Source organism: Mytilus trossulus, chromosome 12 (genome assembly GCF_036588685.1).
Source record: "Mytilus trossulus isolate FHL-02 chromosome 12, PNRI_Mtr1.1.1.hap1, whole genome shotgun sequence".
In the NCBI taxonomy this organism is placed as follows: Eukaryota; Metazoa; Mollusca; class Bivalvia; order Mytilida; family Mytilidae; genus Mytilus; species Mytilus trossulus.
In genome coordinates this window covers 59,328,685-59,348,204 of record NC_086384.1, presented here as the reverse complement: position 1 = coordinate 59,348,204, position 19,520 = coordinate 59,328,685, and the positions used below count along the sequence as shown (strand labels likewise).

Here is a 19,520-nt window from a genome sequence, read left to right as displayed (position 1 = left end):
CCAAAGTATTTGATGCAGATATTCTTGTTAATAATTAATGTCAAAAGACAGGTGCTTTGTTTTAACTCTTTCAAATGGTCAGATCTTGGCCTGCTGGCATTAGTCAAATGAAGGGTCCCGTGGCTTGACAACATTGAAAGTTTTAGTCTTGGCCTGCTCAACACCAAACATTCTCCGTAGCATAAAACCTCTTCTTTTGTCCTTAATTTCTTTAAGTCGGAGGAAAAGATGCAACACGAGACCAAATGCTATACAAGCTATGATAGTATTGAGAACGAATAATACATAACTTATGATATCTAACACAGTTATACATTTTCCACCACTTACAAAACCTGGAAAACAGAAAACACATGCTTAATACATGTTAATATATTAGAAAGTATATATGATCATAAAACATACATAAAAGTCTACTAATATTGGTTTGTTAAAATGTCACTTCAGATTAGAATGTGTTTAAACTTTGAGCGTCCAAGTTCATACCATTATCTATCGAACTGTAACATTTTAAAATTTAAAGCTATATATCATTAGCAAAAAACAGCAATCTTAATTTCGAAAATAGTGCAAATTTATTAGAATTATAAATGCCAAACTGGATTATATCTGATGTTAAGCTTTCATGTGTGCTGCTCCTGGTGACGTTATAATGTGACTCATTTGTAATGCTTTTTCAACAAATGTACGTAAAACGCAATGTAATGTTAATTTTTTTTTCTGCATGCTTGGGTTATGCAAGAATAATGATACAAAGATCAAGTGATTTATAATTGTTTGATTGATATTGATTGGTGAATGTTTAAGTTATAGCGGAAAATGGCAAATTTGTATTGAACAATTAATGTACCATCCTTTCAAAAGGCAGTCCAAGCCTTACATCAATGCCTAGTATACGTCAAACATCATATTTAATGACATCTGAAACGGTTAAAACAACCGAAAGATGGACTCTCGTAATAAAGGACAGAAAGATATATTATTAAAAGGACAGAAATATCATTATGTTTGAAATATTAACAATAATAGAAGGAATAAATGAAACAATGCCACTTTGCTGAGTTTAAACCCCAAAACTATCATTTAAGAATTGAATGCTTCTTTTTGTCATTTTATTGGGTGGTAAAAGCGTTGACCGAAGTACATTTTGTATGAAGCGCGGAAGCGCTTCATTCTAAAAATGTACGTACGGTCAGCGCTTTTACAACCCTATAAAGTTTCAAAAAAAAAGCATTCAATACTTATAATTTCATTTTTTAGCTAGGATCATGAAAACGCGAATTTTATCCAGTTTTATTTAATTCACCTGTGCACTTTATAGTGGGGCCTCGTGTCATCATGCATGATAAATGTTATTGGCTGATGCAATTGTTTACGGAATAACATGTGATGTGCAGTTAGCCAATCAGAATAACGTATTATAATGAAACTTACATCTAATGTAATTATAAAGTGTTAAAGGCTGGTTTATTTAGAAATAAATATGTAATACTGACCTGTTTGCCCAGCACAAACATCATAACTTATACAGTTAGTGACATAATAAACTGCTGCTCTCTGATCTGTAAAACAAAAACAAACTGGCGTTAATCTTTAAATTATTTGTTGCTGTGTTACATATTCTAAAAAGTTTTTTTTCTTCATTTTGTACATTAATCTGGCTGATATGTTTCTCGTTTGGACCGTTATACCTAGGCTTTGCTTATTGGCGGAGGCCATGCGGCTAATTATAGTTGTTAATGTCTGTGTCATGTTGTTTCTAGTGAAAGTTGTCTGATTGGAAATCATGCCACATCTTATATGTTTACATTTGTATATCATCAAGAGATAAAGGTATACAAACAGGTCATGTAATAATTTATAGTGACACGATTGACTATTTTAATAAAGCAGAGGACATATGAAATTCCATTATCATTATTTACTTCTAAAATGTCTGTACGTTTTGTCTTGAAATCCTACCTAAAGTCTGTGTTTTATCCATATGCCTTAGTTTTAGAGAGATACCGTAATAATCATGATATACATGATGTACTTATATCGTAATTTGATTCTATTATACAGGCCAAGGATTTGTATAGGCCTTAAAACTACAATAAAACAGCATAAGACATAATAGTTACTGTACATAGGCGTTTTGGAATACAACTTCAAAGCCATGTTGATAAAGCAGTGAAAATAAATAAGCGTTAAATTTAACTTACTTGCATAATTCGCAGGCGATGTACAAATTATATCTCCTTCTAAAGTGATGTTATTGTTGATGACATAAGGTATAAACCCGAGAGAGCTGCATGCACACGCCCAAGGTATGCCGTATATCCGAACGTATTGTAAAGATTGTGACTGGATAAACAGATTGTCTGGGATACTAGTTAATGCGTTGTAACTTATAGATAAATTGGTAAGTTTAAGGTTATTATAGAATGTATCTGTACGAAGAGAGCTCAGGTGTATGTTGTCTAGTACTATAGTTGATACATTGCTTTGAGTGAAGAGACCGCCGTATGGCAAAGAACCGCCAATAATTTCAGTGTTCCGAAGTATAAGTTCCCCTTTGGGTGTGACAGCAGACGACATTTTGTTGACATTTAATCCATAGAAAGTGTCTGCGACCATAGCATCCATTGAACCACCTTCTATGATTAAAGAATTCAGATCACCAAAATGTGCGAATACTTGCGCGGGGAGCGAAAGAATGTCACAATCCTGTATAATCAGTTCCTCAACCCATCCAAAATCTTGAAATGCATCTTTAACCATCATGAGAAAGCCATTAGCGACACACATTATGTGTAAAGATGGCGGGAATCTTACATCAAATAATGCCGTATTGATCGCACTGAAGCCACTAAACACGGGTCCATTAGGAGCAGATGCTGCAAGCTCTCCGGACATGTCTTTGATCAGAAGTCTCTGTGGCTGCACCGTAAACTGGGAATAATCTAGAGGTAACACCCATAATCGGCTGTCGCAGGAATATAACAGAATGTCTGTACTGTACGTACATCCGGTCGGATTAGACAGTATAAAAGGTACAAATATCAGTATCAAAATGCATCGGAGAACCATATCTCTTAAATCATCCCCAAAAATATCAACAAAAAGCTAGAAATGTCCTCATAACATTATTATGATGACGCCATTTTAACTTGTTCTTAATGTAATGTAACCAAAATATAATCGATTAATATTTAATCTTGTAATCCAACTAAATCATTTTGTAATAAAAAGAGATTAAGATATTTCATATATGTATACAACTTCAGTGATGATGGACGTCATACTAAACTTCGAATTATACACAAGAATCTAAAATTAAAAATGATACAAAACTAACATAGGCCAGAGTTACTCATTGGCTCTCTATGTTATTTTTATTTTTTTAATATAAAATACTCAATGGAGTAAGTATGAATAGTGTAACAGCCTTCCATTCAAAACAAGAACATTAGACATGTGTATTAAACCTGTTTTATTGTACTATGTGACTTTACTCATCTAAATAACTCTGGTCATGTGATTACTGAGCTTTCTTTATGCAATTAGAAATACAATAGCATGCAAACAGAAAACTCTGGTCTCAAAGCAGAATGCATAGATTCTTTGTAATACTTTTAGTTTTTAGGAACAACATCAACATACCGCTGCAAACATCGTCTGAAAACGGCTTAATACCTTTTGTTAGCTATTATTCGTGTTTTTTTCTCTCTCTCATTTGGACGTGTACTTTGCTGTAACCAGATCTTTACGGGCTGTTATACATGTATTAAGACTTCTCTTTTTTTAACTTTTGATAATTTAGAGTTCGCCATGGTGAATAGACGTATGTTTTTTTGCAAACCGTATGTTGGGATGTGCATATCTTTTGTTTTGTTGTTTGTGGTTGCTGTCTCCTTTTATTCATAATATTATCTTTGTCCATAACAACTGCTAAGTAACTAAGGATAATACTCAGTTAGGCCTACTAAATACATATATACATAAAACAGAAACAACAAGAATGTGTCCATAGTACATGGATGCCCAACTCGCACTATCAATTTTCTATGTTCAACGGACCGTGAAATTGGGGTCAAAAATCAAAGATCATATCAGAGGGAACACATGTACTAAGTTTCAATTTGATTGGACTTCATAAAAAAAAACTACCTTGACAAAAACTCTAACCCGAAGAAGGACAGACGGACGGACGAACGAACAAATGAAAGAACAGACGGACAGACCTGAAAATATAATGCTCATAACTGTGGTATAAAAATAATCAGAACAGCATCGACAAAAATAGTGGTCAGTTTTACCATTAGAAGCTTAAACCTAGTTTTACCATTTAAAGGAGTTTAAACCTTTATAAAGTTAGTTTATGAGCTCAATAATTATCCTTCACTGGAAATTGAACTTTGGATCACCAGATCATTACATTTTAAATAAACTGACGGTGATTGATATAATTGTAACAACATATTTACATAGTGTACTGTGTGTGCCTAATATTTCTAGAATAGTCTCTAGAAATGTTATGGTTTTTGTGTCATTGAATTCTTATGCTGTTAACAAAAAACTCGGTCTATTTTCATTCATAAATTAACGGAACATAGATGATCGAAAAAATAAAACAAATTTTTGAGTGTGTGATTGGCAAGATGAAAGAGAGTTGAAACAGTCATGATTTTATTTTTTTTAACAACCTCTGAAGTTTTATGTTCTTCATAGATATATTTTATTATTTGCACAGTATGTGTAACATGTGTAAGTGAGACTGGTAAACTTTTGTTCAGCGACAAATCTCTTCATGACTGATATCTAAATATGTTTCGCTGCTTTGGTATTCAGTTTCGTCTAGATCATCGTTGTCTCTGGAGTTATCACTTTCGCATGGATTTTCGTCGTCACTCGAGTATTCATTTTCGTCTATTTCATTTAAATTTCTTGGCGATGTTGGAGTTTCCGTTTTGAGTTGATTTTCTTTAGTTTCCTCCCTTTTTTTATTTTTTTCGTGATAAACATCTATATTATCCTGAACAAACTCTTCAATTTTATTTATCTTATTTCGAAGGATACCTGCAATTTTGTCAGCCATTACATTTCGAATGCCTCTGACTTTTTCTATTCTTTCCTCTTCATTTTTCTCTTTACAGTGAAGATGCACAATAATTCCAAAACCAGATATTGTCAGTATTAAAATTAAGAATACAGTAGCGAAGTTAACTACATCTAAGGCTGTTATGCAGACGTCTCCAATATGGAAACCTGAAATTAGATTTACAAATAAGACATGCATATAGATCAACAAATTTGAGCATACACATTTAATAAGGTTTTTTTCAGTGATTGTGTGCCAGGTAGTGGCTGGGATATTTAAGTATAATTATGTTCCACTATAATATACATATAACAAGGGGGAATAGATTTTGGGTACTTATCCATGACCAAAACCAGTAAATGCTCATCAAAAAAAGTTAAAAAAAAGCAAAAGAACATCAATTGTCTTGCTATATGTTAACTAAAAGTCACAGTGAATCATTTAACATGGAGTAAAAACTCGACTGTTCATTACGTTTAGACTAGATTGTGCAAAATTCTTTGCAAAATAATTAAAGTACGCTATGTAAGATGTAACGGCTATTGGTACTTTACGGAACGGAACGGAACGGAACGGAACAGAATTTCATTTAAGGTATCCAAAGGGGGCATTTATCAAAATTTCGAAAAATCTTTAAAACAAAACAAACTTTAAAATTTCTGTGTTTTACGGTTTTCCATATACAAATAACACAAATGTATACTTAATCTCATCTTCACAGGTGAAATGTGCAATAATGTATAACATCGGGAACTATTCTGTAAATGAATATGTCGGATTGTCCTGATAAATTATCATGAAATTAACGCATTTGCAAGTCATGCATTATGATATCTAGACTGACCTCACGTCGTCCTTTCCGACGATGATTAGAAACATTGGTTCTGATTTTAACTTTTTAAATTTATTATTCCTTTCCGTTCCGTTCCGCAAAGTACCAATTGCTCTGAGGAATTGGTATTTAACGGAATCGAACGGAAACAGACATCTTTAATGTAATTAAAGCAGTATGATAAACAAAAATTGTCTGACACCTCTTTTTGCATAAGTGGTATGTGTTTTAGATAGCATTTTCGACTTGATCAATAATAAAAAAATTAACATAAAGGCAGGTTACACAAAAAGTCTTTCTCCTTCCATCGGTAATTATATTTTAAAAAAGAGGCCTACAACAGCCCGTTCCGACGATGATTAGAGACAGTGATCAAGTTGAATCTGATTTAAACTTTTTAATTTATTATTCCGTTCCGTTCCGTTCCGCAAAGTACCAATTGCTCTGAGGAATTGGTATTTAACGGAATCGAACGGAACCAGACATTTATAATGTAATAAAAGCAGTATGATAAAAAAAATGTGTCTGACACCCCTTTTTGTAGAAGAAATAAGTGTTTTAGATAGCATTCCCGACCAGATAAATAATTAAGAATTTAGACAAATGCAGCTTAGACAAAAAGTCTTACTCCTTCCATTGGTAATTATATTTTTTAAAAGAGGCCTTCCACCTTTCGTGCCGACGAGGATAAGAAACAGTAATCAAGTTGAATCTGATTTAAACTTTTTAATTTATTATTCCGTTCCGTTCCGTTCCGCAAAGTACCAATTGCTCTGAGGAATTGGTATTTAACGGAATCGAACGGAACCAGACATTTATAATGTAATAAAAGCAGTATGATAAAAAAATGTGTCTGACACCCCTTTTTGCAGAAGAAATAAGTGTAAATTAGATAGCATTCCCGACCAGATAAATAATTAAGAATTTAAAACAAAGGCAGCTTAGACAAAAAATCTTACTCCTTCCATTGGTAATTATATTTTTTAAAAGAGGCCTTCCACCTCTCGTGCCGACGAGGATTAGAAACAGTAATCAAGTTGAATCTGATTGAAACTTTTTAATTTATTATTCCGTTACGTTCCGTTCCGCAAAGTACCAATTGCTCTGAGGAATTGGTATTTAACGGAATCGAACGGAACCAGACATTTATAATGTAATAAAAGCAGTATGATAAAAAAAAAATGTGTCTGACACCCCTTTTTGCAGAAGAAATAAGTGTTTTAGATAGCATTCCCGACCAGATAAATAATTAAGAATTTAAAACAAAGGCAGCTTAGACAAAAAGTCCTACTCCTTCCATTGGTAATTATATTTTTTAAAAGAGGCCTTCCACCTCTCGTGCCGACGAGGATTAGAAACAGTAATCAAGTTGAATCTGATTGAAACTTTTTAATTTATTATTCCGTTCCGTTCCGTTCCGCAAAGTACCAATTGCTCTGAGGAATTGGTATTTAACGGAATCGAACGGAACCAGACATTTATAATGTAATAAAAGCAGTATGATAAAAAAAAAATGTGTCTGACACCCCTTTTTGCAGAAGAAATAAGTGTTTTAGATAGCATTCCCGACCAGATAAATAATTAAGAATTTAAAACAAAGGCAGCTTAGACAACAAATCTTACTCCTTCCATTGATAATTATATTTTTTTAAAGGGGCCTTCCACCTCTCGTGCCGACGAGGATTAGAAACAGTAATCAAGTTGAATCTGATTTAAACTTTTTAATTTATTATTCCGTTCCGTTCCGTTCCGCAAAGTACCAATTGCTCTGAGGAATTGGTATTTAACGGAATCGAACGGAACCAGACATTTATAATGTAATAAAAGCAGTATGATAAAAAAAATGTGTCTGACACCCCTTTTTGCAGAAGAAATAAGTGTTTTATATAGCATTCCCGACCAGATAAATAATTAAGAATTTAAAACAAAGGCAGCTTAGACAAAAAGTCCTACTCCTTCCATTGGTAATTATATTTTTTAAAAGAGGCCTTCCATCTCTCGTGCCGACGAGGATTAGAAACAGTAATCAAGTTGAATCTGATTTAAACTTTTTAATTTATTATTCCGTTCCGTTCCGTTCCGCAAAGTACCAATTGCTCTGAGGAATTGGTATTTAACGGAATCGAACGGAAACCGACATCTATAATGTAATAAAAGCAGTATGATAAAAACAAGTCAGACCATTCTTTTTTGAATGAGTGGTAAGTGTTTTAGATAGCATTTCGACTTGATCAATATTTAAATAAACAGCTGCGCCATGAGCGCATGATACGCCCGTCGTCTTGTGAAAAAACATAAATCTTTTTTGAATAACACAGGGTTGTACAGGATGTCATGCTTAGTTTATCCTGACTCCTTCCTTATTCCCGCTCAATAGGAAGATTGTACAAGATGTATTTGGAAACCCGACGCATTATTAGCCTGTTAAGTTTTAAGCAATAGAGATACAGCGCAACATGTGAAAAAACCCTCTTTTTTTACAAAAAACTCAATAACTCGAAAATATAAAAATGAATCATCACCAAAAAGTATACAGATCTTTAGATTAATATAACAAAGAAGTGTGTAAAGTTTTAAGCAATAATCATAAATCGTTTTTGAGATATGGTGCGACATGTAAACCCCCTTTTATTTTTTTACAAAATACTCAATAACTCAAAAATGAAATTTTGAATCATTACCAAAACGTTTACAGATCTTAAGATTAATATAACAAAGACATGTGTAAAGTTTTAAGTAATAATCATAAATCGTGTTTGAGATATGGTGCGACATGTAAAAAAACCCTCCCCCTTTTTTACAAAATACTCAATAACTCAAAAATTAAATTTTGAATCATCACCAAAAAGTATACAGATATTAAGATTAATATAACTAAGAAGTATTTGAAGTTTTAAGCCATAATCAAGAATCGTTTTTGAGATACGGTGCGACATGTGAAAAAAACTCACCCCTGTTTTAGTTACAAAGTGCCGTAACTCAAAAAGTTGTCATCTTATTTTCACAAAAAAGTATACAGATCATTTGACCATCATAAGAAACAACTATATTAAGTTTTATGAAATTTGGATAAGTCGTTCTCAAGTTACGGTGCGACATGTTTACACCGGACAGACGGACAGACGGGCGGACGGACGGACGGACACTGGACATTTGTTTACCATAATACGTCCCGTCAAAATTGACGGACGTATAAAAAATAACACAAAGACAGGTTAGACAAAAGGTCTTTCTACTTCCATTGGTAATTATAAATTAAAAAAGGGGCCTTCCGAAGATGATTAGAAACAGTGATCAAAACTTGACAGACAAAAGATTGACGTGCGAGTTTAACACAATGTAATGTGATGCCTGAAACACTTCTCAAGCAACGTGGGTCCTATTTGGCACCACAAATAGCAGAGATCTACAAAAAGCTTGGCTGTGACAAAGAGACGTCTGCAGTACTCAAACTTTATTTATAGAACGAACAACATAAAAACAAGTACACAATCCCGAACCTAATAACCGTTACACTATCCCCCCTTTTCTTTATAAACAGACAGTTCTCAATAAGAATATCTCTTATTTTTTGCACAAATGTTTTTGTCAATCTTTGAAACGTAAGGGTTGGTTTATTTTGCGTCCATATCGACTGATTTTAGGTGGGTGCTTTTCTTTTGTCATCTGATGATTCCCAGGTAAGTCTGGAGCCTGTGTCCTCGACTCACTGGAATCTGAACTGTCATCCATCTTGGGTTAAATCTTTGGATTTAAGGCATCATTGAGAGACCCTATCTTCTTGGTTACGTTTGCATGGGTCTTACTACCACTTGAGACTGGACTCAGTGACCCCGAATCACGTGATATAATCTCCTTCTGTTCTGATTCATCATCTTGTTTGGTTGAATTCTTGCCCGAATCTAAACTTTGTATCGTCTGTTCTAATGAACATATGATATAGTCTTCAAATAGTGAATTCTCTTTCTTTGAACTATCAGATTTATCGTCATTAGCCGCATCATAAGCATCTGAAATTTCGACAACAAATTCTTGCGATAGCTTAATATTCTTGTTCTCAAACCCACCTGAGTCTGGAGCCTGTGTCCTCGGCTCATGTGGCACATTTGAACCAATCGCACTTACCTCGTCCATGTCTGAAACATTATCTTTTTCAAGATTATCCTGTAGGCGAGTTTCCACTAAAACCGACCCAGTGTTGTTATTGTCTTGTAAGGAAGCTGGGTCTAAAACATCAACAATACTTTCTTTTAGACTTTCAACTCCTCCATATACATCTGTCTCGTCCATGGGCTTTAAAGTATCTAAAGTGGGTTCCATTTCAGCCGTCACTCTTGATATTTGGCAATCATTTTCTTTTCGATACCGTCCTGGTATCAGCTCATTATTTATCAGCAGATCACCTTGTTTGGCCATTATGATACCATCTCCTCCTTCAATAAGTCTATTCCAATCAAAATATCATCTCTTATGGGGGCAATACATACTTTCCAAATTATCTCCTTTTTACCCAGTTCAAGCTTTGCAACAATATTCATGTCAGCCTCCATTTCTTTCCCATTTTCTGCATTCAATAAGCAAGCTTTTAAACCGGTAGTACCGCTCAAACCAATACAATTTGCAAAGGATCTTGAAAGTACCGTTACATCTGCTCCTGTATCAACAATAGCATCGACCTTATTGCCATTGACTTGAATTGGAATGAGTAAATCTTGTCCTCTGCAAATTTGATAATATATCTCCTTTCACAATCAGCACCAGTATCTTGTCTTCTCATAGGGCTGGGGGATCGTAATCTTTTTGGACAATCACGTTTGAAATGGCTTTTATCGCCACAAAAATAACATCCCGTTGACTGTGCTGTCAAGGTAGCTGGTTTTGAATCATGCAGTATGGCCCTTTCTAAAAGATCTCTTAGTGCTTTGATTTCATTCTGTAATGTTTGATTATCTGGTTTCCGAAATGAATTTACCAACTGCCTAACGCTGTCCATCCCTTCATATTGGTCAGTACTGTTTTCCTCTTCATCTTTCCACGTAACGCGTCTGGTCCTTTGTTTTGTATTATAATCAACATCCCTGTCCAACGTAGCATGATAATTGTATTGTAGTTGTTCAACAATATCTAGTGCTGAAGATACAGTCTTAGGTTGGTGGTTTAAAGCTTCATATGCTATTTTGGCGTTCTTGTGTCCCTTCAAAAAGTGTTCCGCTGCAAGTTCCTCTTGTAACTCGATGCTACTTGTTGGGTATGCTCTTGAGACTAATCGTCTTACTTCTTCAGCAAACTCTTCATTCTTTTCATTGTGTTGTCTTAAATCAGATAGTTTTTTTCGTGCAGTGGATGGGGGCTCTTTTCGGTTGAACCTGTTTTCCATGTGACGCGAAATGGATTCAAAACTATCTCTTTCCTGTCGAGGAATTGCGGTCATAAATTTACTCGCCTGTCCTCGCAGGCATTCAATGTACCGATCTAACTTTTCCTCCTCTGTCCATTCGTTTCTCCTAACTGCCCTGTTGAATGGGATAATAAACCCCTCATAATCATCCTTCCCTTCGAATGTTGGAAGTTTTTGGTGGGGAACGTCACTCTTTGGTACTTTTTGTCTTGTCTGCTGTGTATTGTTACTACTGTGCATAGCTTCAATATCACTAGAAAACGAAGGTTGTATGTTTCTTATCAAATCTTGTCTATTATTTGTGTCCATAGAACTCGACCTAGACTCCCATCTTTCTATAGTGCTTAACAACGGTTTAAAAGGGGAGAGTGTTGTGGTATCCCTTGGTGTTGATGACAATGGTGTGTGTGAATTAGCATTTGGTCTGGGACTGTTCCCGCGACCAAACTGCAAACTCCCGTTCTGTCTGTCATCATCTAAATTCTGTGTTGTTGTATCCCTTTGTGTTGATGACAATGGTGTGTGTGAATTTGCATTTGGTCTGGGACTGTTCCCGCGACCAAACTGCAAACTTCCGGTCTGTATGTCATCATCTGTATTCTGGGACGATGGCCTGGGACTGTTCCCTCGACCGAACTGCAAATATCATATTGGTTGATTATCTAAACTAAATGAAGGTGGTCTGGGACTGTTCCCACGACCGAACTGTAAATCCGATTTCGGCTTGCTATCTTGACCGAACAGAGATTGTCTGTGACTGTTCTCTTGGCCAACCTGAAAACTGTCAACTGGTTTGGTTTCGCCTAACTTAGGGTCTAGGTGTTCATTATTTCCATCATATAATCCATACTTTGGACAAATAGAAGACCCAGAAAAATCGTCAACTGTGTAACCGGAAGTATTAGTTCCTGTGCTCTTAATGTCGGATTTCGATGTCTCCCGGTTCTGCAAAAACGTATTGTTCAATTCTTCTATACTTCTACTTTGTTGGTAGAGTAGCTGCATTGTATTGGCAGAAACCTCATCCTGTTTTCTAAACATATGTCATGGTGTCAGCCAAGGTTCCCATGTCGTTCCCCATTCTTTCTAACACGTTAAGCATTTTTATGCCCAACTGATCACCATTTGGCGGGGAATCTTCGCTGACTTTTCGATCAGATTCCGTCTCTACTACTGTATCGTCATTCATGTTTATTATTAAATTGCAATTTATAAAAGATTGTAATTTTCAATCCTGTGGATCGACGTGAACTGAAAATGATTCCCTATCTAACCAATACTCTTGGCATATGTCAAGTGGTAATCTTCTAAACCACTTTTGTGCCCATATTCTTTTAGGATGAAGCCCGTCTCTTAGCAGGTGAAAATTAATATTTTGTCTTTTGTGTGATGACGAGTGGAATAGACCTGAGATAGTTGTGTAGAACAGTTTCACTCATAAGTCCTTTATTTTCTAAATTCGATCTGTAATACTTAAAAAACACGTATTACATGAAACAGTCTAAAAATATGCAAATTATTATGATACAAAATGCAAATCTTAACTAAAATAAAATAAAAAATAAAAATGTTTTTGTATGTCCGGTAATTTGGTGACGAGGTCGGAGCCACCGGAATTATTTTTTTTCAAATGCAAATTTTCGTCAGCTAAATTTTTTGTAAAATTAAAACAATTTTCAGTATTTAAAGTATAAAAATCATACGATCTCACCGGAATAATTATGTTTGGGTTGTGATTGACGGGGATCCGCTTCTGGATCGCCCAATCGTCGACTCACGTGGTTTTCCAAACTGGCAACTTTCCGATGAATTTCCAAACTTCTCAGTCGAATAAATTCACAATAGTCGACACTTCTGACACCAGTGTGATGCCTGAAACATTTCTCAAGCAACGTGGTCCTATTTGGCACCACAAATAGCAGAGATCTACAAAAAGCTTGGCTGTGACAAAAAGACGTCTGCGGTACTCAAACTTTATTTATAGAACGAACAACATAAAAACAAGTACACAATCCCGAACCCAATAACCGTTACAGTAATTAAAAAATTGACACTGTCATAGTTTAAGTACGCTTGTATTTCTACATTTAAAGCTTATGTCATTCGCACTGTATATTGTCAAAGTTGCGGACTTCTAATCTAATAAAAATTGATTTTGATATTTTCATTTGTAACCACTGTAATGACGCCGGGTATAATTGACGAGAGCTTTGTTTTTATTCAAGACATTTTTTTCATTTTTTTTTAACTTAAATACACATGCATGATATTCATTAGCACAATTTAAAACTTACCTTCAAATGAATTCCAAGAGGATCAACATTACTTTAGACATACAAATGTAGCAACTCATTCCGAACTTTAATAATTAACGACAACTCTTTTTTGCCCATTTCATCATTTTTTTTCCCGAAAATTTTAAAATATAATAAGGAATGGATGGATTTTGGGTAACCTGCATTTGTGTTAAATTATTTATTAATGATCAGGTCGAGAATGCTGTCTAAAACAATTACCACTCATTCAAAAAAAGAAGTGTCAGCCTTTTTTTGTCATACTGATTTTATTACATTTGTAGATGTCTGTTTCTGTTCGATTCCGTTAAATACCAATTCATCAGACCAATTGGTACTTTGCGGAACGTGCAATGTGAAAAATGCTCGTCAGGCATGGCTTTTTATCAGGAATTTAATGTAAAAAAACTCATCAATATCGGACTTGAAATAAAAAACAAATATATTTTTTCAGGCCCCCCCCCCCCATTGGCCCCCTTAATCTCGGGTCCCATAAGAGCAATATAAATCCGTAGGCAGTCTACAAATAGAAAATTTATAAGGAATATAAAGAACAGGTTTTTATTACATTATAGATGTCGTGTTTCCGTTCGATTCCGTTAAATACCAATTCCTCAGAGCAATTGGTACTTTGCGGAACGGAACGGAACGGAATAATAAATTAAAAAGTTTAAATCAGATTCAACTTGATCACTGTCTCTAATCATCGTCGGAACGGGCTGTTGAAGGTCTCTTTTTTAAAATATAATTACCGATGGAAGGAAAAAGACTTTTTGTGTAACCTGCCTTTGTGTTAAATTTTTTATTATTGATCAAGTCGAAAATGCTATCTAAAACACATACCACTCATGCAAAAAGAGGTGTCAGACAAATTTTTATCATACTGCTTTATTTACATTATAGATGTCTGTTTCCGTTCGATTCCGTTAAATACCAATTCCTCAGAGCAATTGGTACTTTGCGGAACGGAACGGAACGGAATAATAAATTAAAAAGTTTCAATCAGATTCAACTTGATTACTGTTTCTAATCCTCGTCGGCACGAGAGGTGGAAGGCCTCTTTTAAAAAATATAATTACCAATGGAAGGAGTAAGACTTTTTGTCTAAGCTGCCTTTGTTTTAAATTCTTAATTATTTATCTGGTCGGGAATGCTATCTAAAACACTTATTTCTTCTGCAAAAAGGGGTGTCAGACACATTTTTTTTATCATACTGCTTTTATTACATTATAAATGTCTGGTTCCGTTCGATTCCGTTAAATACCAATTCCTCAGAGCAATTGGTACTTTGCAGAACGGAACGGAACGGAATAATAAATTAAAAAGTTTAAATCAGATTCAACTTGATTACTGTTTCTAATCCTCGTCGGCACGAGAGGTGGAAGGCCTCTTTTAAAAAATATAATTACCAATGGAAGGAGTAAGACTTTTTGTCTAAGCTGCCTTTGTTTTAAATTCTTAATTATTTATCTGGTCGGGAATGCTATCTAAAACACTTATTTCTTCTGCAAAAAGGGGTGTCAGACACATTTTTTTTTTATCATACTGCTTTTATTACATTATAAATGTCTGGTTCCGTTCGATTACGTTAAATACCAATTCCTCAGAGCAATTGGTACTTTGCGGAACGGAACGGAACGGAATAATAATTTAAAAAGTTTAAATCAGATTCAACTTGATTACTGTTTCTAATCCTCGTCGGCACGAGAGGTGGAAGGCCTCTTTTAAAAAATATAATTACCAATGGAAGGAATAAGACTTTTTGTCTAAGCTGCCTTTGTTTTAAATTCTTAATTATTTATCTGGTCGGGAATGCTATCTAAAACACTTATTTCTTCTGCAAAAAGGGGTGTCAGACACATTTTTTTTTATCATACTGCTTTTATTACATTATAAATGTCTGGTTCCGTTCGATTCCGTTAAATACCAATTCCTCAGAGCAATTGGTACTTTGCGGAACGGAACGGAACGGAATAATAAATTAAAAAGTTTAAATCAGATTCAACTTGATCACTGTCTCTAATCATCGTCGGAACGGGCTGTTGTAGGCCTCTTTTTTAAAATATAATTACCGATGGAAGGAGAAAGACTTTTTGTGTAACCTGCCTTTATGTTAAATTTTTTATTATTGATCAAGTCGAAAATGCTATCTAAAACACATACCACTTATGCAAAAAGAGGTGTCAGACAATTTTTTTTTATCATACTGCTTTAATTACATTAAAGATGTCTGTTTCCGTTCGATTCCGTTAAATACCAATTCCTCAGAGCAATTGGTACTTTGCGGAACGGAACGGAACGGAATAATAAATTTAAAAAGTTAAAATCAGAACCAATGTTTCTAATCATCGTCGGAAAGGACGACGTGAGGTCAGTCTAGATATCATAATGCATGACTTGCAAATGCGTTAATTTCATGATAATTTATCAGGACAATCCGACATATTCATTTACAGAATAGTTCCCGATGTTATACATTATTGCACATTTCACCTGTGAAGATGAGATTAAGTATACATTTGTGTTATTTGTATATGGAAAACCGTAAAATTTTAAAGTTTGTTTTGTTTTAAAGATTTTTCGAAATTTTGATAAATGCCCCCTTTGGATACCTTAAATGAAATTCTGTTCCGTTCCGTTCCGTTCCGTAAAGTACCAATAGCCAGATGTAACCGCATCAAATCGGACTGGAAAGTAGGACATATTAAAGATAACATAATTCCCTAATTTGTAATTATCAAACTATATACCATTTATTGTTTGACCAAGATATATTGTATACCAGCAATATGGATTACATACATGTACACATGTACGTTACATTCGCTCGCATTACCAATTCATTTATGCGCGCAAACGTAAAGAAAATAAACTCAAAATGCGCGCAAATTTAATGCACACAAAATTACCCCGCTAAAAGATAGTCACCTGTGATGAAGACTTTTCTATTCTTTAACAGGTCAGGACCACTACCTTATATGGAAATGCATAAATTAGCATACTTATGTTCTCGCACATGTAATTGTTTATTTACATGTGACGCAATTTATTTTACCTCGGTTTTTGACCAATCCAGTAAATGAGTCACAATGCATGATGGACTACTACGTGTTTACAATCAACCACGAACACGTGTTATTTACTGAAATACAACACATTTTTTCGTGCGATGCGGGATTCACAATTTCGCTTAGTTTTTCATTTTGTGTATCTTCATTTATAGTTCGTGATATAAAGTATTACTTCCATGCTCAGATTAACGAAGAGTTGTTTCTATGCGAAGAAAAAAAGGGTTTGAATTACCCGATATATAGCCATTAACATGTTTGATGATGGCACAGAGATTTCATGTATTTAGATATTTTGTCTAGTGTTGTAGACTATATTACGCAATCTATGGAATTGCGAAAATAAGTAGATATAGGAAGATGTGGTGTGAGTGCCAATGAGACAACTCTCCATCCAAATAACAATTTGAAAAAAGTAAAACATAGGTCAATGTACGGCCGCCTTTGTCCACCAGAAGCAACAAAACAACAGCGATAAAACACAATTACCCATGAGACAAACTTACTGGTGTAAAGTAAGACGTTATATACCAAACAATGACGTCATTCCAAAAAATTACCTATTTTTAGAAAAAAAATTCTTAAGCAAAAAAAACCCAAAAAAACTGACTTTAGTTAAATAAAAAAAAAAAAAAAAAGGTATGCGATACGGGGTATATGCGATACGGGTTTAGCCATGCGATACGGGTTTAGCCATGCGATACGGGGTAGGTGATACAGACTGGAAAAAAGAACCTTTATTAGATATACAAAATAGCTGTATTTTGTACTAAATATATGATAAACAGGTTTAAAAGAGCTCAAATGATTTTCTTACTGGACAGTGGTCACTTCATTGGCTATTTCACTGTGTCATGTCGTGAAACTAATGCTGGTTCAATATTCATAACAATGCACAACACTGGTTCAACTACTTTTGCAAGGCGAAAAAGAAAGTCGAATCGTGAAGCCAATAAACAATATTTTTTAATCTGAGCATGCAAATTGAAGATTATGTTATATATTTTACATTAAATATATTTGCAGAATAAAAACTTTGGTAATGAGAGTCCCAGACAATATATTAATTGACTGTTTTCCCACTAACACCACGTGTTTTAAGTAGTAGTTTACTCGTGGTAGCCCACAATGCATTGTAGTTCATTGAGTCGATTGGTCAGTTTTTCAAGGCCGTATTAGCCTTGTGTTTTGGAAATTACTATGCAAATATATTCTGACGTCAGAAAATCTAGAGTTCTCGACCGTTCTAAAACGTTATCAATTTCAATTCTGAATAGTTAATGCCATCTTAAAGATCGACAGCTGATGTGATTTTACTTGACGTTCAATATGTTTTAAGAAATCAACAATTTAACACAGCTGCAAAGTCTGAGTTAGGACGATTTCCACTTGACTCCTTTATTAAAACTCAAGTTTTATTATATTTTTGTAGAATAAACTGCCATAACCCTTTTTTGCAGTAAATAAGTCTATATCTGAAGATGGAATATATACTTGGTACACTTTTGTCAAGCATATTTTCAAAGAATTTAATATTGATGAAGAAAAATATGTTGATTTTGATAAACCTTTTAAACTTATAAAAAATTCACTCAAATTTTTTTTAAAACATATTGACGTGAAGGAAAAGTATAATAACATCACTCTTGAAAAACTTTCAAATATTGATAACAGTTCAAAACTTTATCTTTATAGTAAACTTTAAAATGAAATTAAATTCGAGGACTACTTGCACAATCTAAACAATTTAAATAATCTTTAGCTTTTAACAAAATTACTTATAAGTGATCATAATTTGGAAATTGATTTAGGACGTTATAAAAAAATTCAAAGAGAACACAGACTGTGCATAGTTTGTAAAATTTTAGATGATGAGGAACACTTTTTCCTTCATTGCCTTAGAAATGCAATTAAAACCAATTATCCTAATTTTAACCAGCTTGACTCAAACTCTAAACTTATAACTATTCTAGATCCCAAATAAAGATATTTTGTCTAGTGTTGTAGACTATATTACGCAATCTATGGAATTGCGAAAATAAGTAGATATAGGAAGATGTGGTGTGAGTGCCAATGAGACAACTCTCCATCCAAATAACAATTTAAAAATTAAACCATTATAGGTTAAAGTAAGGTCCACATTGGTCAATTATTATATATATATACATAAAGATATATGTTATTAATATCAACTTCACTTTTTTAAAACATTAAAACAGTTGTTGGCATGACACGGGTAATGTTCTTCTCATATATGTTATGATGGTATGATTCTAAACCCCTAACGGGAGGGATTGTGCCTGATGTTCATATGATGAAATCATAATCTTTCAGTCAGTTTAATTGAAGTCTGGAGCTGTCACTTAACTGCTAGTAGTCTGTTGTTATTTAATAATATGTATTGTTGTCATTTTGTTTATTTTCTTTGGTTACATCTTCTGACATCAGACTCGGACTTCTCTTGGACTGAATTTTAATGTGCATATTGTTATGCGTTTACTTTTCTACATTGGTTAGAGGTATAGGGGGAGGGTTGAGATCCCACAATCATGTTTAACCCCGCCGCATTTTTGCGACTGTCCCAAGTCAGGAGCCTCTGGCCTTTGTTAGTCTTGTATTATTTTAACTTTAGTTTCTTGTGTACAATTTGGAAATTAGTACGGCGTTCATTATCACTGAACTAGTATATATTTGTTTAGGGGCCAGCTGAAGGACGCCTCCGGGTGCGAGAATTTCTCGCTACATTGAAGACCTGTTGGTGACCTTCTGCTGTTGTTTTTTTATTTGGTCGGGTTGTTGTCTCTTTGACACATTCCCAATTTTCATTCTCAATTTAATCATGTAT

The 19,520-nt window shown here is 34.3% G+C and overlaps 2 protein-coding genes across 2 annotated transcripts; both read right to left on the bottom strand.

The window, feature by feature from the left end:
• On the bottom strand, window positions 1–3,072 carry LOC134692646 (uncharacterized). Its single transcript, XM_063553106.1, has 3 exons — window positions 2,205–3,072; window positions 1,497–1,580; window positions 1–335 (listed from the first exon to the last, which is right to left on the bottom strand). Exons 1-3 carry the CDS (start codon window positions 3,070–3,072, stop codon window positions 100–102), a joined length of 1,188 nt encoding a protein of 395 aa, XP_063409176.1. The 3' UTR covers window positions 1–99.
• A 1,702-nt stretch (window positions 3,073–4,774) lies between these two features.
• LOC134692645 (uncharacterized) lies at window positions 4,775–9,647 on the bottom strand. Its single transcript, XM_063553105.1, has 2 exons — window positions 9,626–9,647; window positions 4,775–5,250 (listed from the first exon to the last, which is right to left on the bottom strand). Exons 1-2 carry the CDS (start codon window positions 9,645–9,647, stop codon window positions 4,775–4,777), a joined length of 498 nt encoding a protein of 165 aa, XP_063409175.1.
• Between the last annotated feature and the right edge of the window lie 9,873 nt (window positions 9,648–19,520).